Source organism: Bos indicus x Bos taurus, chromosome 9, assembly GCF_003369695.1.
Source record: "Bos indicus x Bos taurus breed Angus x Brahman F1 hybrid chromosome 9, Bos_hybrid_MaternalHap_v2.0, whole genome shotgun sequence".
Taxonomy (NCBI): Eukaryota; Metazoa; Chordata; class Mammalia; order Artiodactyla; family Bovidae; genus Bos; species Bos indicus x Bos taurus.
This window is the reverse complement of record NC_040084.1, coordinates 22,892,733-22,916,353: the sequence shown is the minus strand read 5'-3', so window position 1 is coordinate 22,916,353 and position 23,621 is coordinate 22,892,733. Positions and strand designations below refer to the sequence as shown.

Here is a 23,621-nt window from a genome sequence, read left to right as displayed (position 1 = left end):
CCTCCAACTGTTCCTCAACTGTGGCACAGGTTTCCTACCCCAGCTCTGGTTCCCTCTAGTGAACCTCTCCTCCAGTAAGCCGTGACTCCCTGCATTGCCCTGTCTCTCCAGCCTCAGTTTGCCCTGTTTCCTCTTCTTGCTTATGGATAGAAGAAAAGTTGCTAATTTTTAATTCTGTTCACCTTTTTACTCGTTAGGGTGGAGTAGTGACTTCCAAGCACCTTACATGTACAACTGGAACTTCCCCCAAGATTTTAAAATGTCAGTCAACATTAACTGAGCATGATTTGGATATGAAATGTGTTTATTGAACAGTTTAACTCATAGAATTGAAATACGAAAAATTTCCCCCTGATCTTGCCCTTTAGTTATACTTTGGGGTAAGGAGAGAGATTATTGAGTTCTTTTTTGTTTCTTTTGGTAATAATGAACATTCAGTAAGATGTTCAAATTTTATAATCGTTGTTACGTTTGAGTTTTGACCACTGTGTGTACACTAGGTTTCTCAGCCTTGGCACTGTTGACATTTTGGAATAGGGAGCTGGCCTATTAATCCATGACCTCTTGTCACTAGATGCCAATACCATCCCCTTCTGGGGGATGACAATCAAAGTGTCTCCTGCCATTACCACATGTTCCCGGGGCACCAAAACTGCCCCTGGTTGAGAACCACTGATGTACAAACACCCATTTAACTACCACCCAAAAAGAAGATAGAAATCATATCCATTCCTCCAAAAAGTTCCCTTCAGGCCTTTTCATTAATCCTCCCTCCCCTGAAACCACTGTCTCTCATTTCTATCATCACAGATTCATCTTGCCTATATTTGGACTTTGTAAATTAAATTATACAGTGTATACTATTTTTTGGGGGGGGGTGTCTAGTCTCTTTCACTTAACATAATGTGTTTGCAATTATTCACATTATTGTGTTTATCAGTGGTTCACTCATTTCTTATTTTGGAATAGTGGTCCATTGTATGAATAAACCACGTTTTGTTAGTACATTCTGTTCTTGATGGACACTTGGGTTGTTTCTAGTTAGGGGCTGTTTTGATAAAGTTGCTATGGCTAGTCTGGAAAAGTCTCTTTGTGGACGTGTTTTCCTTTTTCTCAGTAAATATCTAGGAATGGAATTTCTGGGTTGTAGGGTAAATGTATCTTTAACTTTTAATAAATTGCCAGACACTGCTGCAAAGTGGTCATACCATTTTACACTCCCAGCAACTGTGTATGAGCATTGCTGTTCCATATTGTTACCCACGTGATCATCATGTGTTGCCTATTGGTGTTGCCAATTGTTGTTGTTTGCTTTTTTAAAAAAGTAGAGTATAGTTATTTATAATGTTGTGTTATTTTCAGGTGTACAGCAGAGTTAATCAATTATACATATACATATATCATCCACATTCTTTTTTTTTCTAGATTCTTTTCCATATAGGCTATTACAGAATATTGAGTAGAGTTCCCTGTGCTACACAGTAGATCCTTATTAATTATCTGTTTTATATATAGTAGTGTATATATGTCAATCTCAATCTCCTAATTTATCCCCCTTCCCTTTTCCCCTGATAACCATAAGTTTGTTTTCTACATCTGTGACTCCACTTCTGTTTTGTAGATAAGTTAATTTGTACCCTTTTTTTCTTAATATTCCACATAAAAGTAATATCATGTGATATTTATCTAACTTATTTCACTCAGTATGACAATCTCTAGATCCATTCATGTTGCTGCAGATGGCATTTGTTCTTTTTTTTAATGTGTATGAATATATATATTTTAATGAATTGAGAATAAGTTGTATATATGATGATTCTTTACATCCAAGTACTTCAGTGTGTATTTCCTAATAATAGGTGTCTTCTCTTAAGTAACTATGATGTAGTTATCCACTTTATAAATCTAACATTGGTACAATATTTTATCCAATCTATTACCCGCATTCCAATTTGTCAGCCTATCTAACAGTATTTTTTTTTTTTTTACTTTACAATATTGTATTGGTTTTGCCATACATCAACATGAATCCACCACGGGTGTACACGTGTTCCCAATCCTGAACCCCGCTGAGAAGTATTCCATTGTATATATATGTTACACATCTTCTTTATCTGTTCTTCTATTGATGGACATTTTTTAGGTTGCTTCCATGTCCTGGTTATTGTAAATAATGCTGCAGTGAATACTGGGGGGGCATGTATCTTTTCAAATGGTGGTTTTCTCCGGGTATATGCCCAGGAGTGGAATTGCTGGGTCATGTAGTTCCAGGTAGCATTAGTGGTAAAGAACCCATCTGCCAATGCTGGAGATGTAAGAGATGTGGGTTCGACCCCTGGGTCAGGGAGATCCCCTGGAGAAGGGTATGACAACCCACTCCAGTATTCTTACCTGGAGAAGCCCATGTAGAGGGGAACCTGGTGGGCTACAGTCCATAGGGTCACACAGAGTCAGACACGACTAAAGCGAGTTAGCATGCACACACACGGCAGTTCTGCTTTTAGTTTTCTAAGGCACCTCCAAACGGTTCTCCATAGTAGCCGCACCAATTTACATTTCCGCCAACATTTCCTACCCTCTCCAGCATATTTGTAGATTTTTTTATAATGGCCATTCTGACCAATGTGAGGTCATTGTAATTGTGGTTTACATTTCTCTAATAAGTAGTGATATTGAGCATCTTTTCATGTGCTTTTTGGCCATCTGTATGTCTTCTTTGGAAAAATGTCTATTTAGATCCCTTGCCCATATTTTTGATTGGGTTGTTCTTTTAATATTGAACTGCATGAGCTATTTGTATATTTTGGAGATTAATCCCTTGTCAGTTACTTCATTTGTAGATATTTTCTCCCATTCTGAAGTTGTCTTTATGTTTTATTTATGGTTCAGTTGTTTTCATTTTAGCTCTTCTGTTGGGCATTTCGTTAGGATTTTTATTTGCCTCTCCCTGATGACCAGTGATACTGAGCACCTTTTCATTTTTGGTTACTTAAATGCTTTTGTGAAGTAAGACTTTTTATGGTTTGATTTGGAGGAGTCCCTGTTACAACCAGACTCCACTCCTGATAATACGTTCAGGTTTTACAAGAACCTGCTGCTGCTCCTCAGTAGCTGGGAAAGGTTTTACATCTGAATAAGGTTGCTCTAAATTATCAAAATTACCATGAAACATGCCCTTCCATTTCTTGTTTTCTTCTCTTTTCCAAAGATACTGTGAAGTTATAGGGTATTTTCCTTTAGTGATGTCAGAAATACTCCTCCGAATTAGCCAAACAAGTAGACAAAACTACTTTTATTTTCTTTGGGATAGACTTCCAGTACCCACAACCTTTGCAACAACTGTCTCAACCTCATCCTTCCACAGCTGTGACAAACAAATTAATGCAGGGACCTGTCCCACGCAAGGCAGAGTCACCTCTATCATTCCATGCCCAAGGGGTTTCTTGGTGAGCCTTTTTCAGGAAGTATTTTTCTTTTACTTATACAGGAAAGTCTTTACCTAGTTTTTTTTTTTTTTTAAAGTAAGTTCTCTATCTAGAAAGATTCCTTTTTCCATTTAAGTTCTGGTAACAGAGCTTCGGAGAAGGCAATGGCACCCCACTCCAGTACTCTTGCCTGGAAAATCCCATGGACGGAGGAGCCTGGAAGGCTGCAGTCCGTGGGGTCGCTGAGGGTCAGACATGACTGAGCGACTTCACTTTCACTTTTCACTTTCATGCTTTGGACAAGGAAATGGCAACCCACTCCAGTGTTCTTGCCTGGAGAATTCCAGGGACGGGGGAGCCTGGTCTACGGGGTCTATGGGGTTGCACAGAGTCGGACACAACTGAAGCGACTTAGCAGCAGCAGCAGCAGCAACAGAGCTTAACTTTTTCCTTTTAGTTCAAATGGGAAAGGAAGGGACTCGTGAGACTTCTTTGGTTGGAGTTTCTCTCTCTGTTGCTAAGGATGTATTTTTCTAACCTGTTTACATTATGTAACCAGACAAAGGTTCATCTCTGAGTGGTTGAGGACCTGGCTTCTGAATAGGATCTGAGTGCACTTTGAAAATGGAATATGGTGATAACCAGAGTTGGGTAGCAGGTGTGTATGTGTACACATAAGGTAACATGTCCAAAGCACTTTAGAAGCAGTAAGACAATCTCTAGTTCTTATCTCCAAATTCCAGTCCTCACTGAAGGACCCACTTTCTGTGGGAGAATGTCCGGGATAAGACGAGTCTGAGTCCTGTCCTACCAGAAAGCAAACCAACCAACCAGCCCAACAAAGAAACAAAGAAAAGACAGTGTAAATGACTGGGATCACATCCTCAGGACTTAGCCTCCAAGTTGAAGAGGTTCTCGCTGACACAGATGGGACTATGTGAGCATTAATACAAATAATGACTATAGTAGATTAAATAGTATTGGATGAATTTTACATCCTTGAGTTTATAATCACACTAAAAACACAAAACACACTCTCCACATTCTAGTGTATGGAAAACCAAGAGGGTGAAAGATCTGATTTCTTCAAAACATAAAAATCAAAGGGAGAAAAAAGGAGAGAAGAGGAACTTATGATTTAAAAGAAAGTTAAAAAACATATGAAACCATTGTAACACTACTTAGACATGTTGGGATTCTAATTTGAACAAACAGCAGCTGTTAAAAAATTTTATGAGCTAGTTGGGGAAACTTGGTCCCCGAATGGGTATTTGACTATGTTAAGGAATTATTATTAATGCTCTGGATGTGATCATGGCATTGTGGTTTTATTTTTATACCAATCCTCCTCTTTTAGAGACACATACTGAGTTATATACAAAATATACATCTGTGATTTGCTTCAGCAGAGTTCTGTGGCAGAGCTTTGGATGAAATGAAATGACCATGAATTGGTAATTATTAGTTTCTGGATAACATCTGGAGATTTATCAAAATACTATTCTCTTTACTAGAGAATGTTGATATTTGAAATCTTTCATAAATTGAAAACAAACAAAAAACAGCTAAGGGCCCTGCAGATTGGTCACTGGCTGAAGTCTGAACAGTGAGAGGAGACCATGGGGGATGCTAGGACTTGTGTGAGGAGCCCTGTCTTTTTTCTTATTATTATTGAAGTAAAATTGACTTAAAGCACAAGTTTCAGGTGTATAACATCATGATTTAATAGTTTTGTACATTACAACAAGGAGCCCTATGTTGACAGGTTTTGTTCATAAGTTTGTCAGAATGAAAAGATAATAATCCACTGATCTGACCTGTCCTCAACATTTTTCTCTCCACATTTGTTCATTGGAATCATACTAATGTTACGAACCAAGCGTTCTTGAGAAAAGGAATGAGATCATGCACTCTTATCTCATACAGCATTCTTTGTCTCAAAACCCTTACTGAAGGACCCCCAACTGGGCCTACTTTCCTTTCCTGTTTGTTTCTCATACCTTAGAAAGATGACCTCAAAGAAATTTGGGGGAAATTTTAAATATATATATATATATATATACACATACATATATATATACTTTTTTTTCCCTCAAATAAAACTTTTTTACCCCTAAACCATTGGAAAATAGAGAACATTTTTCAAAAATGTTTATAGGCCTCATCTTTCTGAGAACACAGCAGACTCATTGGAATAGTTGTTTATGCTCACAGCCTTTTAGCAAGTTAGTTGCGTTAAAGACACCTAAAACAATAAAAAAGTTTCAAAATTTTCTCTACTTTCCACCAAAATATAGTGCATTTCTTTCTCATGGCTTTCCAGTCCTTACTCTCCTTAGGTCAAAATTTATGTTTCTGTGTCTTATCTCAGAACTTCCCTGAAATGACTCTTTCACATTTTGTTGTGAAGGACCGATAGGTATTTAATGTTAATCTTGCAGTTCATGAGGTTCAGACCCTACATAGGTAGGAGGAGCGAGGCTTTTGGCTGAATAAGCTTCTCTCCTCATCAGTGTGGAGGAGGAAGAGAGGGTCTTCCTGGGGCCAGTCACAGACAGTGTCTCATCCAGTCCTTGACCAGCCAGAGGAAGAGGGAAGCCCCAGACTACAGATGCAGCAACTCAGGCACGGACGCTCAGTAACCTGACTGTGTTGCCTTTGGAAGACACTTATGCTCTTTCTCCTAACTCAGGGAGCATTCCCAGGTGTAAATTGTGCCAGCTGTGACTTGACTGAAGCATGCAAGTTATTCATTCATTTTGTGACGCCATCTCATAGCACATGAATTTCTGTGGAAACCTGGCACCATGAACTCAGTGAACTCTGGAAACCAGCATTTTAAGGCAGTTAGCTGATTTTAAAGGTTTCTAATATTTCCTAACAAAATATAGTTAGAGACATTGGTCATCTCCCAGGTATTCAATAACCCAGAAGCCAGAAAGGATCAATCCACATTGTAATACACTAATGATTGAGTGGTTATAGGTTGTATTTATGTCCATCCAGTCATTCCCACTGCTTTACAGACTGCTTTGATGAATTATCAGTCATGCTTCTTTATAGTTAATGCTGTGAGTTGGATATATTGGGGAAAAGCTTATTTATTGGTAACTTCAGCCAGATGGTTTCATGTATTAAAGACTCATGGCTTAGTCAATAATACTGGATTCAGAACTGAATTTCTATGGAATGAATCATGTCTCTAACCAAGGATGTGCTGGTTTGAACCCCATGGAGTTGGAGTTACACACCTTCCTTACATAATCCCTATCAGTGGCCTCTGGGCTCAATTATTTTTCTAGTAGCTGGTGATTTTCAACTAAGCCATCTACATTCTTCTGTTTGCAAACCCTATAGGCTTGCAGTTTTTTCTTCAGATGCAGCATCTGCAGTTTCATTCCCTGCCACTGGTAGATAGTATTGTCCTAGGGTAGTATAAGTGAGAGAAAGCCTTATGTAAGCCTTGGAAATTTCATATACACAATCAGCCATTTGTGCTTCTTCCTTTAAAAATAATTAAAGAAGCATGAATTTATTCATGAATAGCAGAGAAGATGCATTGGTAGCAATATTTAAAATACATAAAACATTTATGTATAGTTATAATAAGGCTTCACCTGTCTGCACTTTCCTCGTATCTACCTGATTTCTTCTGTCTCCTCATGGAGCTTAGATGGCAGGTGCAAAAGTTGACCACTTTGAACCCTGGAAACCCTTGATAAGTATGTGCCCTTTTCTGAGCTTATATCCTGAGCTGTTCTTAACTTGGAGACACTGCACCAACAACCCCTTTTTGCTTTCTGTGTGGTTTAAAGCAAAAAAAAAAACAAAAAACCAAAAACCGTCAAAACACTGTCTTCTTTGATGTGCTCCTTTCCACAAGCACGCACTTTTGTTTCTTTGTATAGTTGTAAAATCCTCATGCACCTCCTTTAAAATAAATAAATTACAGTTTTATGAGCCTCGTTTATTTCCAGCAACTCCAAATAATAGGCTTTGGAAATAAATGGTGTTTATTTTAAAATGAATATAGTAGCATGCTTTCCATTCTAAAGATTTGTGTATCTTCAATATCATATTTTCAAAGTAATGTCTAGGTAGTAAGTGGCTAAAGAAGATAACATCATCTGATCATAATTTGATCCCTTTCTTACTTGGCCTTAACTATTATTTGATTATTCCAAGTCATAATCTTTTCAACTGAACTGATTATGCCAGTGTAACTTATCCTGTTTGCTAAACTTTCAGACAAAAAATCCTTTCTGAGATTTCAGGCCGATTTCTCATTTAGCCTGTTGGCTCACTTTACTTGCCAGAGGTTTTCTTCTAATTGAAGAGTTATTTTCTCTTTATAAGTAAGGCTTTAATTTGCCCTTCTATCTTTTTCTTTCTCCTCCTTATGTCTAACCTAAAAGAAATAATCTACTTTCTTCTTAAAACATAAGACTGACTGCATCATTTCAAGTGCTACTAAGCGTGGCTTAAAAATTTGGAATATGATGGATTCTTTCTTCAACTAAAGTTACTATAGCAATTATCTCTCACCATAATTAGATGGAAGGGAGCTTTGACGATGAAATGAATACTAGGCTCAAAAAAAGGCCCGATTGCACACGCAGCCTTTTGACTAGCTTGTAGCAGTGAGCAGAAGTTACTCATCTTCTCTAGTAGGAACACCTTGGTTCCTCATTTATGATCTAGAGACAATTAAATTAGAAATTTAATTCAGGTGGATTTTATAAAGATTTAGTGAGATGATGCCTGGCACTTAATTTCTTCACTGCATGAAAAACATATTAACATTTACTAAAGGGCTTGTGCTTGTGTGTTAGTTGCTCAGTCACATCCGACTCTGCGACCCCACGGGCTGTAGCCTGCCAGGCTTCTCTGTCCATGGAATTCTCCAGGCAAGAGTACTGGAGTGGTTTGCCATTCCCTTCTCCAGGGGATCTTCCTGACCGAGGGATCGAACCTCGGTCTCCCACATTGTGGGCGGGTTCTTTACCGTCTGAGCCACCAGGGAAGCCCCAAAGGGCTTATACAAACGAAAAAATTAACCCCCCTGTTGGTAGATTAAAAAAAAAGGACATGAACTCATAATTAATCAGTTTACAAGAAAAACAATTATTAAGCATCTGGGGAAATGTTTAAACTCATAGCAGTTAAATAAAATTCAAAAAGCACTGAGATGTCCTTTCCTTTTACTAAATTAGCACTGCTACTGCTGCTACTGCTAAGTTACATCAGTCGTGTCCGACTCTGTGCGACCCACAGCCGGCAGCCCACCAGGCTCCTCTGTCCCTGGAATTCTCCAGGCAAGAATACTGGAGTGGGTTGCCATTTCCTTCTCCAAAATTAGCACTAATTTAAAAAAATAAAAAAAGTCAGATGCTGGTGGCATTACCAGTTGGTACAGCTCATTGAAAAAAATATGCATCAAATTATATTCATACCTTTCAATCTAATAATCCCATTTCTGGGACTCTATTCTGAGGAAATATTCTGAAGTGTTGAAAAAAACTTATAAACATGATAGTGATTATTTCATCATTACTTTTGATCTTGACAAACCTGGGAAAAACTTAAGTTTGTAAAAGATTAAGTTATGATAGACTTCTGCAGCTATTAAAAGAAAGATTCATTGAGCAGCACCTAAAAATGTTTATGATGTAAAAAATATGCACACTGATAATCAACATGAGGGAATTCACAGGTGACTCAGTGGTAAACCTGCCTGCCAGTGTAGGAGACACAGGTTCGATCCTTGGGTGGGGAAGATTCCCTGGAGGAGGAAATGGCAATGCAATCCAGTATTCTTGCCTGTAAAATCTCTTGGACAGAGGAGCGTGGTGGGCTACAGTCCATGAGATTGTGGAGTCACACACAACTAGCAACTGAGCATGCGTGCACAGCGCAATCACTATGAGAACAATTCATCTTAGAACCATGTGGGAATAGACCAAGTGATGTTAGGGTATTAGAGCATATTTTTTTCTTCTTTCCTGTTTCCCCAAATCTTTTGTAAGATACTATTACTATTAAGATTAAAATTAGAGTTTTAGTTTAATGTATTCACCCCCAAAAAATATTTGGCAAGTGCCTCTTATGTGTCCAGAAAATTTGGTATAGCAATTTGGGCTTTAAAAAAATGCCAGAATCTTTTTTCGTTATTTACTCCAGGGCAATACAAAAGCAAAGAAGTGTGCTTAGTGAACTCTTTACAGTAAGTACTTCACATACAACCTAAGATTAAGGTTCTATTGTGTGTAACCTAAGCATTTAATGCCAGACCGTCAGCCCAACCCATGTTAAACATAGCGGTGTTGAGTCTCACTGTGGCCATCTGCTTCAGGACTCATTCCAAAATTAACTCACTAGCTTACTCAGGTCATTCCACCAAGGAAAATGGGATCACAGTGATATATTAACCATAACATCAATGTGAACAAGACTTTGAATAATGCATCTCAGAGCAACACTCTAGGTAACTGAATTAGAATAAGCCAGACAAGGTCATTTGCAAAGTACTGTGGCATTATTTAAGCTGACATTTTTGGTGAAATAATTGCAGAGTCACTGAAAGCTGTAAGAAAGAGTGAAAGATGGCTTGTACACTTTCCCCAGTTTCCTCCAGTGGTAGCATTTTACAGAACTGTGGTACTGGGCATTGACAAGGTACAGTCCTCCCATCTGAGTCACATCTCCCTGGTTGTATTTGTACTTCTGTACGTCTGTGTGTGCAAATGTGTGAGATTCTGTGTAATTATATCCCTTGGTATGTTTGTGCATCCACTGAAGTCAAGATGCTGAGCAGTTCCATCGGCACCAAATCCTTCCCGTTGCTCCTTCATAGTCACACCCTTCCTCCACTCCCCACCATCCCCAACCCCTGGAAACCACTGCCTTGTCCTCTAGTTGTGAAATTTTGTCATTTCAAAAATGATACATAAATGAAACCATACAGTATGGAAAGCTCAACCCTTTGAGCTTGGCTCATAACTCCCTTGTGAATCTTCCAAGTTGTGGCATGTATCAATAGTTTGCTGCTTGTCAGTGCTGCCAAGTAAGTATTCATGGTGGATATACCATCATTAACCATGCATCTGGGCTGATTCCAGGTTTTGGCTATTAAAATAATGCTGCAATGAACATTCACATACAAGTGTTTATGTAAACATAAAGTTTTCATTTCTCTGGGATAAATGTCTGAGACTGGAACTGCTGGGTCATACAGTGATTACATGTTTAGTTTTTAAAGATGCTGCCAAACTGTTTTCTAGAATGCCTATACTGTTTTATAGACATACTCCAAGCAAAGTATGGGAGGCTTTTTCTTTTTTTCTTTCCCAAATTATTCTGAAGTCCTATTTGTGACAGTTTTCTGAACTAACCAAATAATTTTGCTAAAGATAGCCATGTTGAGTAGGTAGATTTAGAAAAGAGAACTTTATCAGGGCATGTCAGAAGCTCCTCCCTCCAACCCCCCTCCCCCCCAAAAAAATCACTTAATCTTCATAGATGAGCTTTACATAGTAGGTCAATTCGAAATATTTGACCCCTTTAGTCTTGCTCAGATGGTGAAGAATATGCCAGCGATGGGAGAAACATGGATTCGATCATTGCATCAGGAAGATACCCTAGAGAAGAAAATGGCAAGCCACTCCAGTATTGTTGCCTGGAGAATCCCATGGATAGAGGAACCTGGTGGGCTACAGTCCATGGCATGGTAAAGAGTCAGACACAACTGAGTGACTAACACTTGAACTTTTCAGTCTGTAGGCAGCTAGCAAAATAGACTCAACCCTCATTTCATAGCTGTTGGGCTCAATCTCCTATACCCATAACAGAATATTGGCCTGGACATAATTTGTTTCTCCCTTGTGTGACAATCTTTCTGTCTTCTATAAGGGAAAAAAATGTTTTTTAAAGGATTTCTGGATACCCTAGATCAGCATCTTCACTTTACACTGGCCAGAAATGAAGGCCCTGGACTAGGAGTTAGAAGACCTGTGTTTAAGTCCCTCCTCTAATAAGCTGTGTACTGTAAACACATCCCTTACCCTCTCTAAGTTTGCTCAGCTGAATAAGCTAGATGAATTCCCAGTGGAACCACCCGGAGGACCTGCAGGACCCAGTTGCTGGCCTGCCCCTGGAGGCTCTGGTTGAGCAGTTCTAGAATGGAACAGGAGAATCTGCCTGATATACAAGTTCCAGGAGATACCAGTGAGACTGGACCAGAGATGACACCCTGAGAACCCAGGCCAGATTATGCTAAAGTGCCTTCTGGCTCAACACCATCACCCATCCGCCTCCAAAGGACCCCTCAGGTTTGCTTTCCAGAATGAGTTATTCATTTGACCCTTTTTTAAAGTGACCAGATATATAGTGGAGCATAATGCAGCCATTTAAACTGTCATAGAAGAATATTCACTGTCATGGGGAGTTACATACGATATCGTTAGGTTATAAACCTACAAAACAGCATATGCAGAAATGTCCAGTTACACACAGAAAAGACATCTAAAAAGATATATCTAAAACGTCACTAATAGTTATCTCTAAATCATAAAGTTGTAAAAATTTTATTTTCCTCTTTCTATCCATTTCTGTTTTCTAATTTTGTCTGTAACTCATATTTATTGATAATTTATGAGAACAAAGAATCCCCATGAGCAGAACAACTCCTGATTTCTCTAGGTTTTAATAATTATGGTTAAATACCAACCAGCACAAATAAGGCTCTTCAGGTATGAGATAAAATTGTCTAGGAGGCTTTAGAGAGGTAGCTACGACCTTCCTTAGCCTAAAAAGTATGGGCGATCACTTTGTGCTGTTCTTCTTACTCGACAGAATTCTGTACACGTGCACCTAAGTAGTCCTGCCCCAGGACCACTTGTTACAGCATCTCATTATTGCCTGGGTGATCTTTCCATAGAGCTTTTCCACGGCTAACTAGTAGGATCAACAGCTATAGCCTCCCAAGCTAGTCCCTCCTTCATCCTTGACGATGGGTTGATGTGTTTAGACGAAGCTAGTTCTTCCTTTGGGACTAGGAGGGACTAGCTAGTATCTCTGTTAGAAAAATTAATATTTACTCCTAAAATAGGAATGTTAAATTATCCCTGACATAAATTTATATAGATGCCAGAAACCAGTTACCTTCTGTGGAAAGCTGTTTTGTTCCTCATGTGGCTTCGTGTCCCCTCCTGGAATTTCTAACTATACTGATGTCCCCAAAACATCGTTTTCTTCAACACCCACACTTCTCAAGGTTAAGATAGATTAGAATGAACATGACTTCCTTGAAATACTATTTATTAAAATGGTTTTGCTGTTAAAAATTTTAAGGATTAATATTATAGAAAAACGTTCCATATCTGAACTCTAGTAACTCCATTTCTGAATAAACATGTTTGATTGGAGGCATGGTGTCGAAAGGGCAGTGCAATGGTGATTTCAAAACACCACTTCTGTCCAGAGCTGCAGCAGACCACTGTTCCTTTCTGCCAAGTTCCCTCCTGTGCGTATCCCTTAAGAATGAGAAATTCAAAGGACTTTTTGATTTATGAGTGATAGTGTGTTTATTGGGGTAGCACTATTTACCATTTTATATTTAACACCCACCCATATTGGTATCTATCATAGATTTTTTTCCTTTTAACGAATGTGTTTTGTGCTTGAGAAAATATATTTTTATGTATGACCTCAAGACTGTTGCCATCTACATGTCTGCCCCATGTGTTTGCTATCATGGGTGAAGCTGCTGGGTTTGCCTTATGTAACTGGGAGCTCCAGCAGCTGCATCCGGATGCTTGTTCACTGCAGTGCTGTTGTAAAATAGCACCATCCCACACCAGCAATGCTTCCACAACCCCCTTACTGTGAAAGAGGTGATGGGAAGGTTACATCTAGACATTTCTTGCTTTGTTGAAAAACAGGCTCAAGACCCAGGAATTGCTGCATTTGTCCATATGTCAAGCCTCATCGGGAAGGAAAGGGCCTCTCTTTATCTCACGCACATCTCTGTCTTCTGGTACTTCACACACTGCCCTTGACTAGAAAACATAGCTGTGCTTTGCTTTACTGGTTCTGGTAGGTGAAAAACACAAGCTTTTGATTGATCTGTAAATTTTCCTACTGTGTTGTTCTTGTTGTTGTTCAGTTGCCAAGTCATGTCCAATTTTTGTGAATTGTGTGACTGCAGTACCCAAGGCTTCCCTGTCCTTCACAATCTCCTGGAGTTTGCTCAAATTCATGTTTGTTGAGTCGGTATGCTATCTAACCATCTCATCCTTTGTCGCCCTGTTCTCCTCCTGTCCTCAGTCTTTCCCAGCATCAGGGTCTTTTCCAATGAGTTGGCTCTTCGCATCAGGTAGACAAAGTATTGGAACTTCAGCTTTAGCATCAGTCCTTCCAAAGAATATTCAGGGTTTAGGATTGACAATTTGATCTCCCTGAAGTTCAAGGGACTCTCAAGAGTCTTTTCCTGCACTACAGTTCAAAAGCATCAGCTCTTTAGTGCTCAGCCTTCTTTCTGATTCAGCTCTCACATCCATACATGACTACTGGAAAAATCATATCTTTGACTATACGGACCTTGTCAGCAAAGTGATGTCTTTGCTTTTTAATGTGCTGTCTAAGTTTGTTATAGCTTTCCTTTCAAGGAGCAAGCATCTTTTAATTTTATGACTGCAGGCACTGTCCACAGTGATTTGAAGCCCAAGAAAATAAAATCTGTCACTACTTCAACTTTTCCCCCTTCTGTTTGCCATGAAGTGATGGGACCAGATGCCATGATCTTAGTTTTTTGAATGTTGAATTCTAAGCCAGCCTTTTCACTTTCCTCTTTCACCCTCATCAAGAAGCTCTTTAGTTCCTCTTCACTTTCTGCCACAAGAGTGGTATCATCTGCATATCTGAGGTTATTTATATTTCTCCAGGAAATCCTAATTCCAGCTTGTGCATTTCACATGATATACTCTGCATATAAGTTAAATAAACAGGGTGGTGATACACAACCTTGTCATACTCCTTTCCCAATTTGGAACCAGTCAGCTATTCCTTGTCCAGTTGTAACTATTGCTTAATTGACCCACATACAGGTTTCTCAGGAAGCAGGTAAGATGGTCTCGTATTCTCATCTCTTTAAGAATTTTTCAGTTTGTTGTGATCCACACAGTCAAAGGCTTTAGTGTAGTCAGTGAAAAGTAGGTGTTTTTCTGGAATTCTCTTGCTTTTTCTGTGATCCAACAGATGATGGCAATGTGATCTCTGGTTCTTCTACCCTTTCTAAACCCAGCTGGTACATCTGGGAGTTCTTCATTCATGTACTATTGAAGCCTAGCTTGAAGGATTTTGAGCATTACCATGCTAGCATGTGAAATGAGTGCAATTGTGTGGTAGTTTGAGCATTCTTTGGCATTGCCCTTCTTTGGGATTGGAATGAAAATCGACCTTTTCCAGTCCTATGGCTGCTGCTGAGTTTTCCAAATTTACTAGCATATTGAGTGCAGCACTTTAACAGCATCATCTCTTAGGATTTGAAATAGCTCTGCTGAAATTCCATCACTTCCACTAGCTTAGTTCATAGTGATGCTTCCTAAGGCCCACTTGAATTCACACTCCAGGATGTCTGGCTCTAGGTGAGTGATCACACCATTGTGGTTATCCTGTTCATTAAGAGCTTTTTTGTATAGTTCTTCTGTGTATTCTTGCCACTCTTCTTACTTTTTTCTGCTTCTGTTAGATCCTTACCATTTCTGTCCTTTATTGTGTCCATTCTTACATGAAAGTTGCCCTTGATATCTCTAATTTTCTTGAAGAGATCTTTGTTCTTTCTGATTCTATTGTTTTCCTAGTGTACCATGGCCTAAATAAAATACAAGGTAGAGGTTTAAATGACATTAAAGACACTGATTTTACTTGCTTTTTTCCTACTTTCTAAAGGCTCTTACAGAATTTGAGTTGGAAGGCTTCACTGATGTTTGCTTGGTCTAGTATTCCTGTCTACATTCAATGTACACATACTTACTGTCATTTTAGAGGGATAGGATCGTCTTCCTTATTGTATTGCTTCTCACATCTTTGGTCCTTTATTCCATCCTTCCTATTAGCTAGTAGTTCATTTAGCAAAGCCAGCTTCTTTTAATGGGAAAAAAGGTATATCCCACTGTGTGCCATGCCAGGCTTTATTACCACACAAGTTTTCCTAATTAGAATAATAACTACCTCTAATAATAACTAATTAGAATAATAACTTCTTGAGAAATCTTACTTCCTTTCATAACCCAAGAATGGTCTTTTTTGTGTCCTCAGGTGTTAGGCGTCCATCCTAGACTTATCCCAACCTACTAGAATCATCTCATTACTCGACTGTCTCCCCCACTCACATATTAGTGCCACGAGGGAATGCCTTCTCGGTGTGTTCTCTGACTGGACAGTCACAGACGTATAGATGGTATTTAATCATTTACTAAACTGAGTGAATGAAGCCAGCTTGCCAGCCCAGTAGAGGAAAATCTCATATTATTTATTCAGTGCCAAGAGTGGAGTCCACATGTCATCAACACAGGCCTGATTGATGCTAAATTAGCAAGTTAGGAAGCATTTTGTACCCTGTTGTCATTTAAGACTCAAAATAATGTGATTGAAAAAGTAATTTTCTTTCATTATTTTTATATTTACATTTACATTGTATATTTTATTTTGTAAATGAAGCTTGAGCCTAGAAACTGGATTTTATAATATTAATATAAAATTTGTTTCCATGTCATAACATTTATTTCAGAACATAACTTTGAACATGAACCATACCTAAACAAAAAATATATTTAAGGCATAGTTTTTTATATTTACTTATGAAGTCTACAGTACCCTTTAAAAGGAATGTTTGTGTGTGGCTGTGCTACTTATTCTGAAGAGTCTTTTCTAAAGCTCAATTTTACTATGAAACTCACATTTTTCAGTATTTTACAGTTTTATCTGTCTTGTATTGTGCACCTCAAAGCATTTATGTAGCATTTTTTAAAATGTTAATTTTATCTTGTGCAGGCTGCCTTGACAGCATGTCTTTCTATTGATTGAAATTCCAACTCTATGCTGAGGAATAGAATTCATAGTATAATTTTGTTAACTAAGACAAAAAGAGCATTCAAAAGTGTTTAGCATATTTACGCAATTGTACCGAAGCATTATAAACTGAACATTTGGTCAACTATTACTGCAGCCTGGCCCTGCTTATGGTGGCTTAAGATTGTTTTTAGATGGTGACTCAAAGCAGAGACAGTATTTTTAGACAGTTTCACTCTCCCTCCCCTTTTCCATTCCCAAGTGTCCACTTTCAGGAGGAGAGAACAAAGAGGGTGAAACCTTACAGCAAACTCCAAAGAGCCCTCTCTCCCTTGTTTCTAATCATTATTTATACTTTTGTAACTAGATCCTCCAGAAATGCAACAATGGAGCCTGAAGCTGTAGCTGTACTCATAGACTCTGCAAAGCTTTAAAACTTTTTACTTTGGGGAATAAAACTAAAAAGATGAAATACGGAGATTTTTCTCAGTGTAATGGAACAAAATAAAATTATCCTCTCTTAAAATAAATGGCAGGTAGGGAAAGCAATTTTTCCTGTCACGGATAAAAGCTAGGGAAAACAAAATCTGCATTTGAAATATGTTATCTCAAAATGTTTTAAATAAAAAGAAGCTAAACTACATTGTACAGTACCTGTTCCCAAGGATGATTGCAGTTTCTTGTTATTAAGTCCTGAGAAACACAGAGTGTCCTTGGCAGGCGGCACTATAAAAACAAACAAGAAAAAAAAAGACGTAGGTCAAATTAAATTTTTTTTCTCTTTTGACTGAGGGGCTGCATTTTGCATTATTTGTTTTAATGAGCGCAGCCTCTTATGTAGTTTTCTCCATCTTGCACCCATGTTCCCAAGCATGCAAAAGAAAGTAACTCTTTGATATATGAGACAATATGAAGATTAAAAGTCCCCCAACCTGTGCAATTTTACCTTGATCATCTATCTGTAAACTTACAAGGGGGAAAGCATGGATTAGAAATAAAAATTTCTTCCTAAACCCATCACTGCTGCTGCTGCTGCTATGCTAAGTCACGTCAGTCATGTCCAACTGCGCGACCCCATAGGTCGCGACCCCACCAGGCTCCTGTCCCTGGGATTCTCCAGGCAACAATACTGGAGTGGGTTGCCATTTTCTTCTCCAATGCATGAAACTGAAAAGTGAAAGGGAAGTTGCCCAGTCGTGTCCGACTCTTAGCGACCCCATGGACTGTAGCCTACCAGGCTCCTCCATCCATGGGGTTTCCCAGGCAAGAGTACTGGAGTGGGTTGCCATTGTATCCTGAGCAAGTCACTTAGGTTTTCTGAGTTTCCGTTTCTTCACTTTTAAAAGTTTCAGATGCCTGCTTTACCTAAATCATAAAACTGCTGAGGATGAAAAGAATCAAAATAGGAAAGTGTTTTACAAGTTTCTGGTAGGTCCTGTTATAGAGTTTAATGAGCTTGTTGAAGGTCACAGAGACATCTAACTGAACTTCTTGTTGAAGGTCACGGAGAGATTTAAGTCTAAACTTCAGCATTTTTCAGCACTGGCACTGTTAATGCTTTCAGGCTGATTGTTCTTTCTTATGGGGAGCTGTCCTGTGCATTATCGGAATATCCCTCCCTCTCTACCCACTAGATGCCTTTAGCATCCCCCAAATTGTGCCAGCCAAAAATATCTCCAGGGACTTCCCTCGTGGTCCAGCAGCTGGGACTCCGTGTTTCCACTGCAAGGTGCACGGGTTCTGTCTCCGGTCCCAGAACTAAGATTCTGCATGCCATGACAAAAAAAAAGAAATCCTCAGACACTACCACATGTACCCTGGTGGGCAAAATTGTCCCAAGTAGAGGACCACTGATCTGTGTGGTTCTAGGGCAAAAGTTCTTAACCATTTTTATGACAACATTTGTCACCATCAGTTATTCTAAGTAGTTCTGGTTGGAATACTCCATGACATAGCAGCTTTCAGAATTCAAAAAGGGATAACTGGTTTTCATCTGTCATCTTTGTGTCTCTGAGTATCAGCAGTGGCATTGGTTTCTTGAGAAGGTCCCTGTGAACTGCTGTTGAAGAAGCAGTCTCCCAACAGAGATACTGACAACAGTGAGCCAGAAGTCAGACTCAGTAACCCCTGAAACCTCTTCCTGGGATTCTGTCATCATCCCCTAAGGGGCCCAGCTGGTCTCTCTTCAGCAGCCCCTTCTCATCTGAATATTCATGGGCTTCTAATATCTGTTACCAGCTGAGAGGCCAGGGAGAGAAACACAAGTGTTTTCATAACTATTATCACAGACTCTTGACTCTAAGCCCTTGAGGTTTGCACCAGTTGTCCAAGTTTACATGTTCCATAAGAAGAGGTGAGCTCATGTCCTTCTACTCTGCTATCTGTCTCCTCCCCACCCCATGTTTATATTTTGTTTAGGAATCTTAACCTCTCTTCTTTGCCTGCTCCTTCAACTTTGTTCTCACTGCAGAACTTGATAGAGAAACTCAGCTGGAAGTTGATACGGAAACGCAGCAGGGGCTTTTCTCACCAGCATCGTATGAAGAGTAACATCCTTCTGAATCACTTGACAAAAAGCAGATGCCTTCTGCCCTTGCACGACTCTTTCCTTTTCCTTTCCCCTTTACAGGGCTCATTAAATACACGCCTCCTTCAACTGCGTTTGGGGACTTAAGTACCAGCTGTCCAAGAGTGGAATATTTTCGCTTCTGTTGCTCACTCTTTCCCCCAAAAAATGGCCCAGGACAAACTTCCACATCTTTATCTCTGACTGCATGCTGCTCTCTTCCAGATGCTGGCACTCTCCGCAATTTATTATCACCCCTGAACTAGAACTTTCAGAGCATTTATGGTTGACTTTATTATGTTTGTTTCATAATTATCCAAAACTCTTGAGAAATTTGATGCATTTGATCTGGGCCTTATTAAATACTCTGAAATGATTTTGTATCTATATGAATTAAATTTTTTGAAACAACTAAATTTTAAGGTAACTTGCGCTGACAAGCCCACGTATATAGTCAAGTGTGGTTAAAAGCATTGGCATAACCGGAAGAGATATTAGTGTAATTAACAATCATGACAAGAACCTGGAATTGCCCAGGAGTCTTCAGGATTTGGAACTCTGTTCACAGAACATCCAAAGCAGCTGTTTGAACCATTGGGAACGAGAACTGGATTACTTCATGGCAGTACAATGTTAGTGTCAATTTAAACTTAATTTTTTTTCCCTTTAAAGTGCATGTGAATTATTTTAATTACTGTATGGTTTATTTATGGAAGGACTAATTGGCTCCCTCAGTAAAATAGCAGCGTCTGGCCCAACCAGGAGTCATTTTCTTTGTAGACCAGTGAGCATCCTTACTGACCAGACCTACCTGATCCAGGTTTGATGTGTACTCAGCCATTTCATCACATTATATAAGGAAAGCACTGTGGGTTTTTCTTCCTTTTCCAGGTGGCCTTTTTGAAGATGTAGCCAAGGGAGTCGACACATTCCTCTCCTCAGCACGGGTGCACTGGCAGCCAGCAGTCAGCCCAGTGGGCAGCAGTTACAGAGACAAAACTCGGCTACAGAAAGAGAACAGGGCATTGCAGTTCTGAGTTTACTTGCTCGCATCTGTTCTCTAAGAGAAGAGTTAACTTTAAATCTTTGAAACACCGAGGCTGTGAAGAAAGTCATAGTAGCAGGTTGAGAGATAAGTATAGAATTTTCATCTCTGTTTCCCGCCGAGAGGAACATTCAGATGTGTGCTGTGTCAGCACCACCTGGAGAGAGAGAGCTGGCGAAGACCCATCTGTCCTGTGTGGAGGCAGCGAGGGGCTTCACTGGTGGAATTGAATGTTAGGTGCTGTAAATCTTAGGACATAAACTTGCAGAGAACTTCTCAGATTTGTTTAAAAAAAATTGTTTAAGAAAATATGAAACTCTGTATACCTTATTCAGAGGGGATGCTCAGTAAATAAATGTCTGTTGAATGCCTGATTGTCAAATTAAAGGGTTTCCCATTTATGCAAAACTGCTTGTGTTCCTTTTCTTCTTTATTCCCTTTACCATTACCAAGTACACTGCAGATCAAGAAATATACCTCACTGGCATCCTGTTACAGAGTTGTCTGAGTCCTTGTGTGCTGGAGCATGTGGTAAGGGAACCGCTGAGAATGACAGAGCTGGAGGGGGTCCTACAGGGCACAGGACCACCCCTCATCTTAGGGAGAAGGTTTGAGACTTGCCAGTCATCTCACAGAAGGAGCCACCTCAGGGCTGGAGGCAGGCAGATCCTTCCTGCTCACTCCTTATTCAGGAGGACAGTCTCTGGATCTGCAGCTGTACCTGCTTCTCACCAAGCCTGTTTGCTACCAAACTCACGTTAGGCTGCTCGCTGCTTGAAAGTCAACACTCCAGAGACAAGCGTTGATTGGAACAGAAAGCCTGCTTTATTCATGAGGTTGGCAGCCTGAGGAGGTGGTGGACTCATGTCCAAAAACCAACTCCAAAGATGCCACTCGACCATTGAAGTTTTTAAAAGAAGAATCATTTGGGGAGGAGATCAGAGTCTTTTTATCTTCCCACACATGCAGACTTTCTTCTGACTGGCTGTTGGTGAGGTCACAAGTCTGTGCTCCAAGAATCCTGTGCTCTCCCTGGGGTTCCCATCCCCCACCAGGATGGGGCCTTTAGTTTCTGTGTGCATGCGTGCATGCTTAGTCACTCAATCATGTCCAACTCTGTGTGACCCTATGAACTGTAGCCTGCCAGGCTCCTCTGTCCTTGGGATTCTCTAGGCAAGAATACTGGTATGGGTTGGCAGTGCCCTTCTCCAGGAGATCGACCCAGGCATCGAACCCACGTCTCTTATGTCTCCTGCATTGGCAGATGGGTTCTTCACCACTAATTCCACCTGGGAAGCCCTTTGTTCCTGCAGAAGAACTCAAGCATATTGTTATGTATGTCCCTTCAGAAGGAACTAGGATCCTGCCTTAATCACTGCACTGTATTTTTTTGATGGGTCCTCCTTAGTTTCTGCATTCCTTCCCTTCTCTGATGAGAAATTGAATCTGCCCTTTGGAGTTCAGGGAAGGTCAAGGAGGCTGAATGACGCCTATACCCTACGAACAAGAAACTGGAGACAAGGAAAGAAGTTGTATCCAGGAAGGCCCCACAGAGCCCTCCTCTGATTCATACTGGCACTAATTCTACCCTGTGGACTATCTAATACCTTTTTACTTAAACATTTTCCTGTCTCCTAATTTCCTAACACCCTTAACATAGGGGTCACTGGCACTGTAATTTAGTGAACCTTTCATAATTTCTTCTTCCTTACAGTTTAACCAAAACAGGGGTCCTACTAGCAGAGCAGTGGTGTAGCACTCTTAATTCTGCAACTGGTGGACATAGGAATAAAAACCCTGGTTTTGATCCTGCAGAGTCATTTTATTAAGCACAGTTTGAAGCACTGTAGTTCTTAGTGTTTTTTCCAAGACTCACAGTCATAAAGGAAAATTGGTTTGACTTCACTTACACTACTAAGCTGCCACACACCTCAGTGACTTTTAATGCTTTAGATTTCTACCTGTCGATATAGAACAGCATTTCTCAACCTTAGTACTATTTACATTTGAAGCTGGTTAAGTTTTTGTTGTGGAAGACTGTCCTCTTCTGTAGGGAGGAGAAACTTTTTTTTCTATACACTTCTAAGTTCAGTGGTTGGGGCTTGCAAATCAAGCTGAGAAAAGACAGATTAATGATAAAGATAAACCAGTTTAATTATGTACATCTGAACAGAAGTTTCACAAAGAAATGAGACTTTAGGAAGTGACCAGATGATTGAGATTTATATACCATCTTAGACAAAGAGAAGGGAGTTTAAGGCTACTGGGCAGGGGCCATTAAGTTCTAGGAAGGTGAGGGGAGGAAATACATCAGAAACAAGGGTTGTCTTGCGCAGATAATGACAATAAGAGTTGTCTCCAGCTGTGGCTCTTTTCCTAGTTCAGAGACACCTTTACAAATGGAAATTTCCTTTTATGAATCTAAGTTTCCTTTACAAATGGGGAAATTTATATTTTTACTCAGTTAAGGATAGAATAAAAAGCTTTTCTTGCTTCTGCCGGTTCTCAGTTGTCTTTAGCTCAAAATAATCCTTATGCCATAGTGGGATATTTGGGGTAACATATTCTGGTGCCCTTCAGTGGATTGGAGAATGTTTAGCAGCATTCTTGGCCTCCACATGTCAGTTGCCCCCTCCCCTAGCTGTGACAACAAAAAATGTCTGCAGACATTACCTTAGTGGCTGAAAAAAAATGTGAAAGTGAAGTCACTCAGTCATGTCTTGACTCTTTGCGACCCCATGGACTGTATACCAGGCTCCTCCGTCCATGGGATTCTCCAGGCAAAAATACTGGGTTGCCATTTCCTTCTCCAGGAGATATTCCCGACCCAGGGATTAAATTTAGTGGCTGAAGTTGACCTCAATTTAGAGCCACTGCTCTTAAGGCTGTGTCATGAGAATGAGATTTGGTGGTTGCCTATAGTGGTGCATCATCAGTGAAACAGTCATTACAAAACCTGAGTCTTTTTCTGGCACATGACTTGGTTTTAGTATACTTTGGTTTATGCAGATAAACGCTGCTGCTGAATACCTATGTGTGACTATTTCTTAAGAGTTCAGTTTATTTTTATCTAATTGTTGGAGATTGGAATAAATTTGATGAAGCAATGGAATAAATTAGATGTGCCTAAAGTAGAATTCCCTTGAGATAGTTTTTCTTCCTCTGGAAATGAAAGGAACTCTTCCCATACTGATATGTGTTTACAGTTTAGATGGTAAAGGTGATCATGATTTCAAAGATAACTTTGAGAAACATCCCCCATAGAGTGTAAGCCTTCTCTCAGAAGGCGAGAAAGAGAGCATTGAAATAAGGCATGGCTAGTTTCTATAGGCTGGATAATTTCATAGGCTAGTGAATGGGGAGATTTTTGCAATTATTTTGGGGAAGGGGCGGAGATTTCCGGAAATGGCAGAAATGGAGCCACCACCCATTGTGGGGCCTTGTACTGTCAGCCTCAAGCTTCCCTGGTGGCTGATCCTTTTCTTCAGTGGTAAAGAATTTGCCTGCAATGCAAGAT

The 23,621-nt window shown here is 39.8% G+C and overlaps 1 protein-coding gene across 2 annotated transcripts in view; it reads left to right on the top strand.

The window, feature by feature from the left end:
• Positions 1-20,514, top strand: part of UBE3D (ubiquitin protein ligase E3D) — a 166,926-nt gene extending 146,412 nt beyond the window's left edge. For both annotated transcript variants that reach the window (XM_027551004.1, XM_027551005.1), the window contains one exon: positions 19,951-20,514. In XM_027551004.1, coding sequence (XP_027406805.1) covers positions 19,951-19,971 — 21 coding nt within the window. In that variant the 3' untranslated portion in view covers positions 19,972-20,514. The remainder of the gene's footprint in view (positions 1-19,950) is intronic.
• Positions 20,515-23,621: the final 3,107 nt, after the last annotated feature.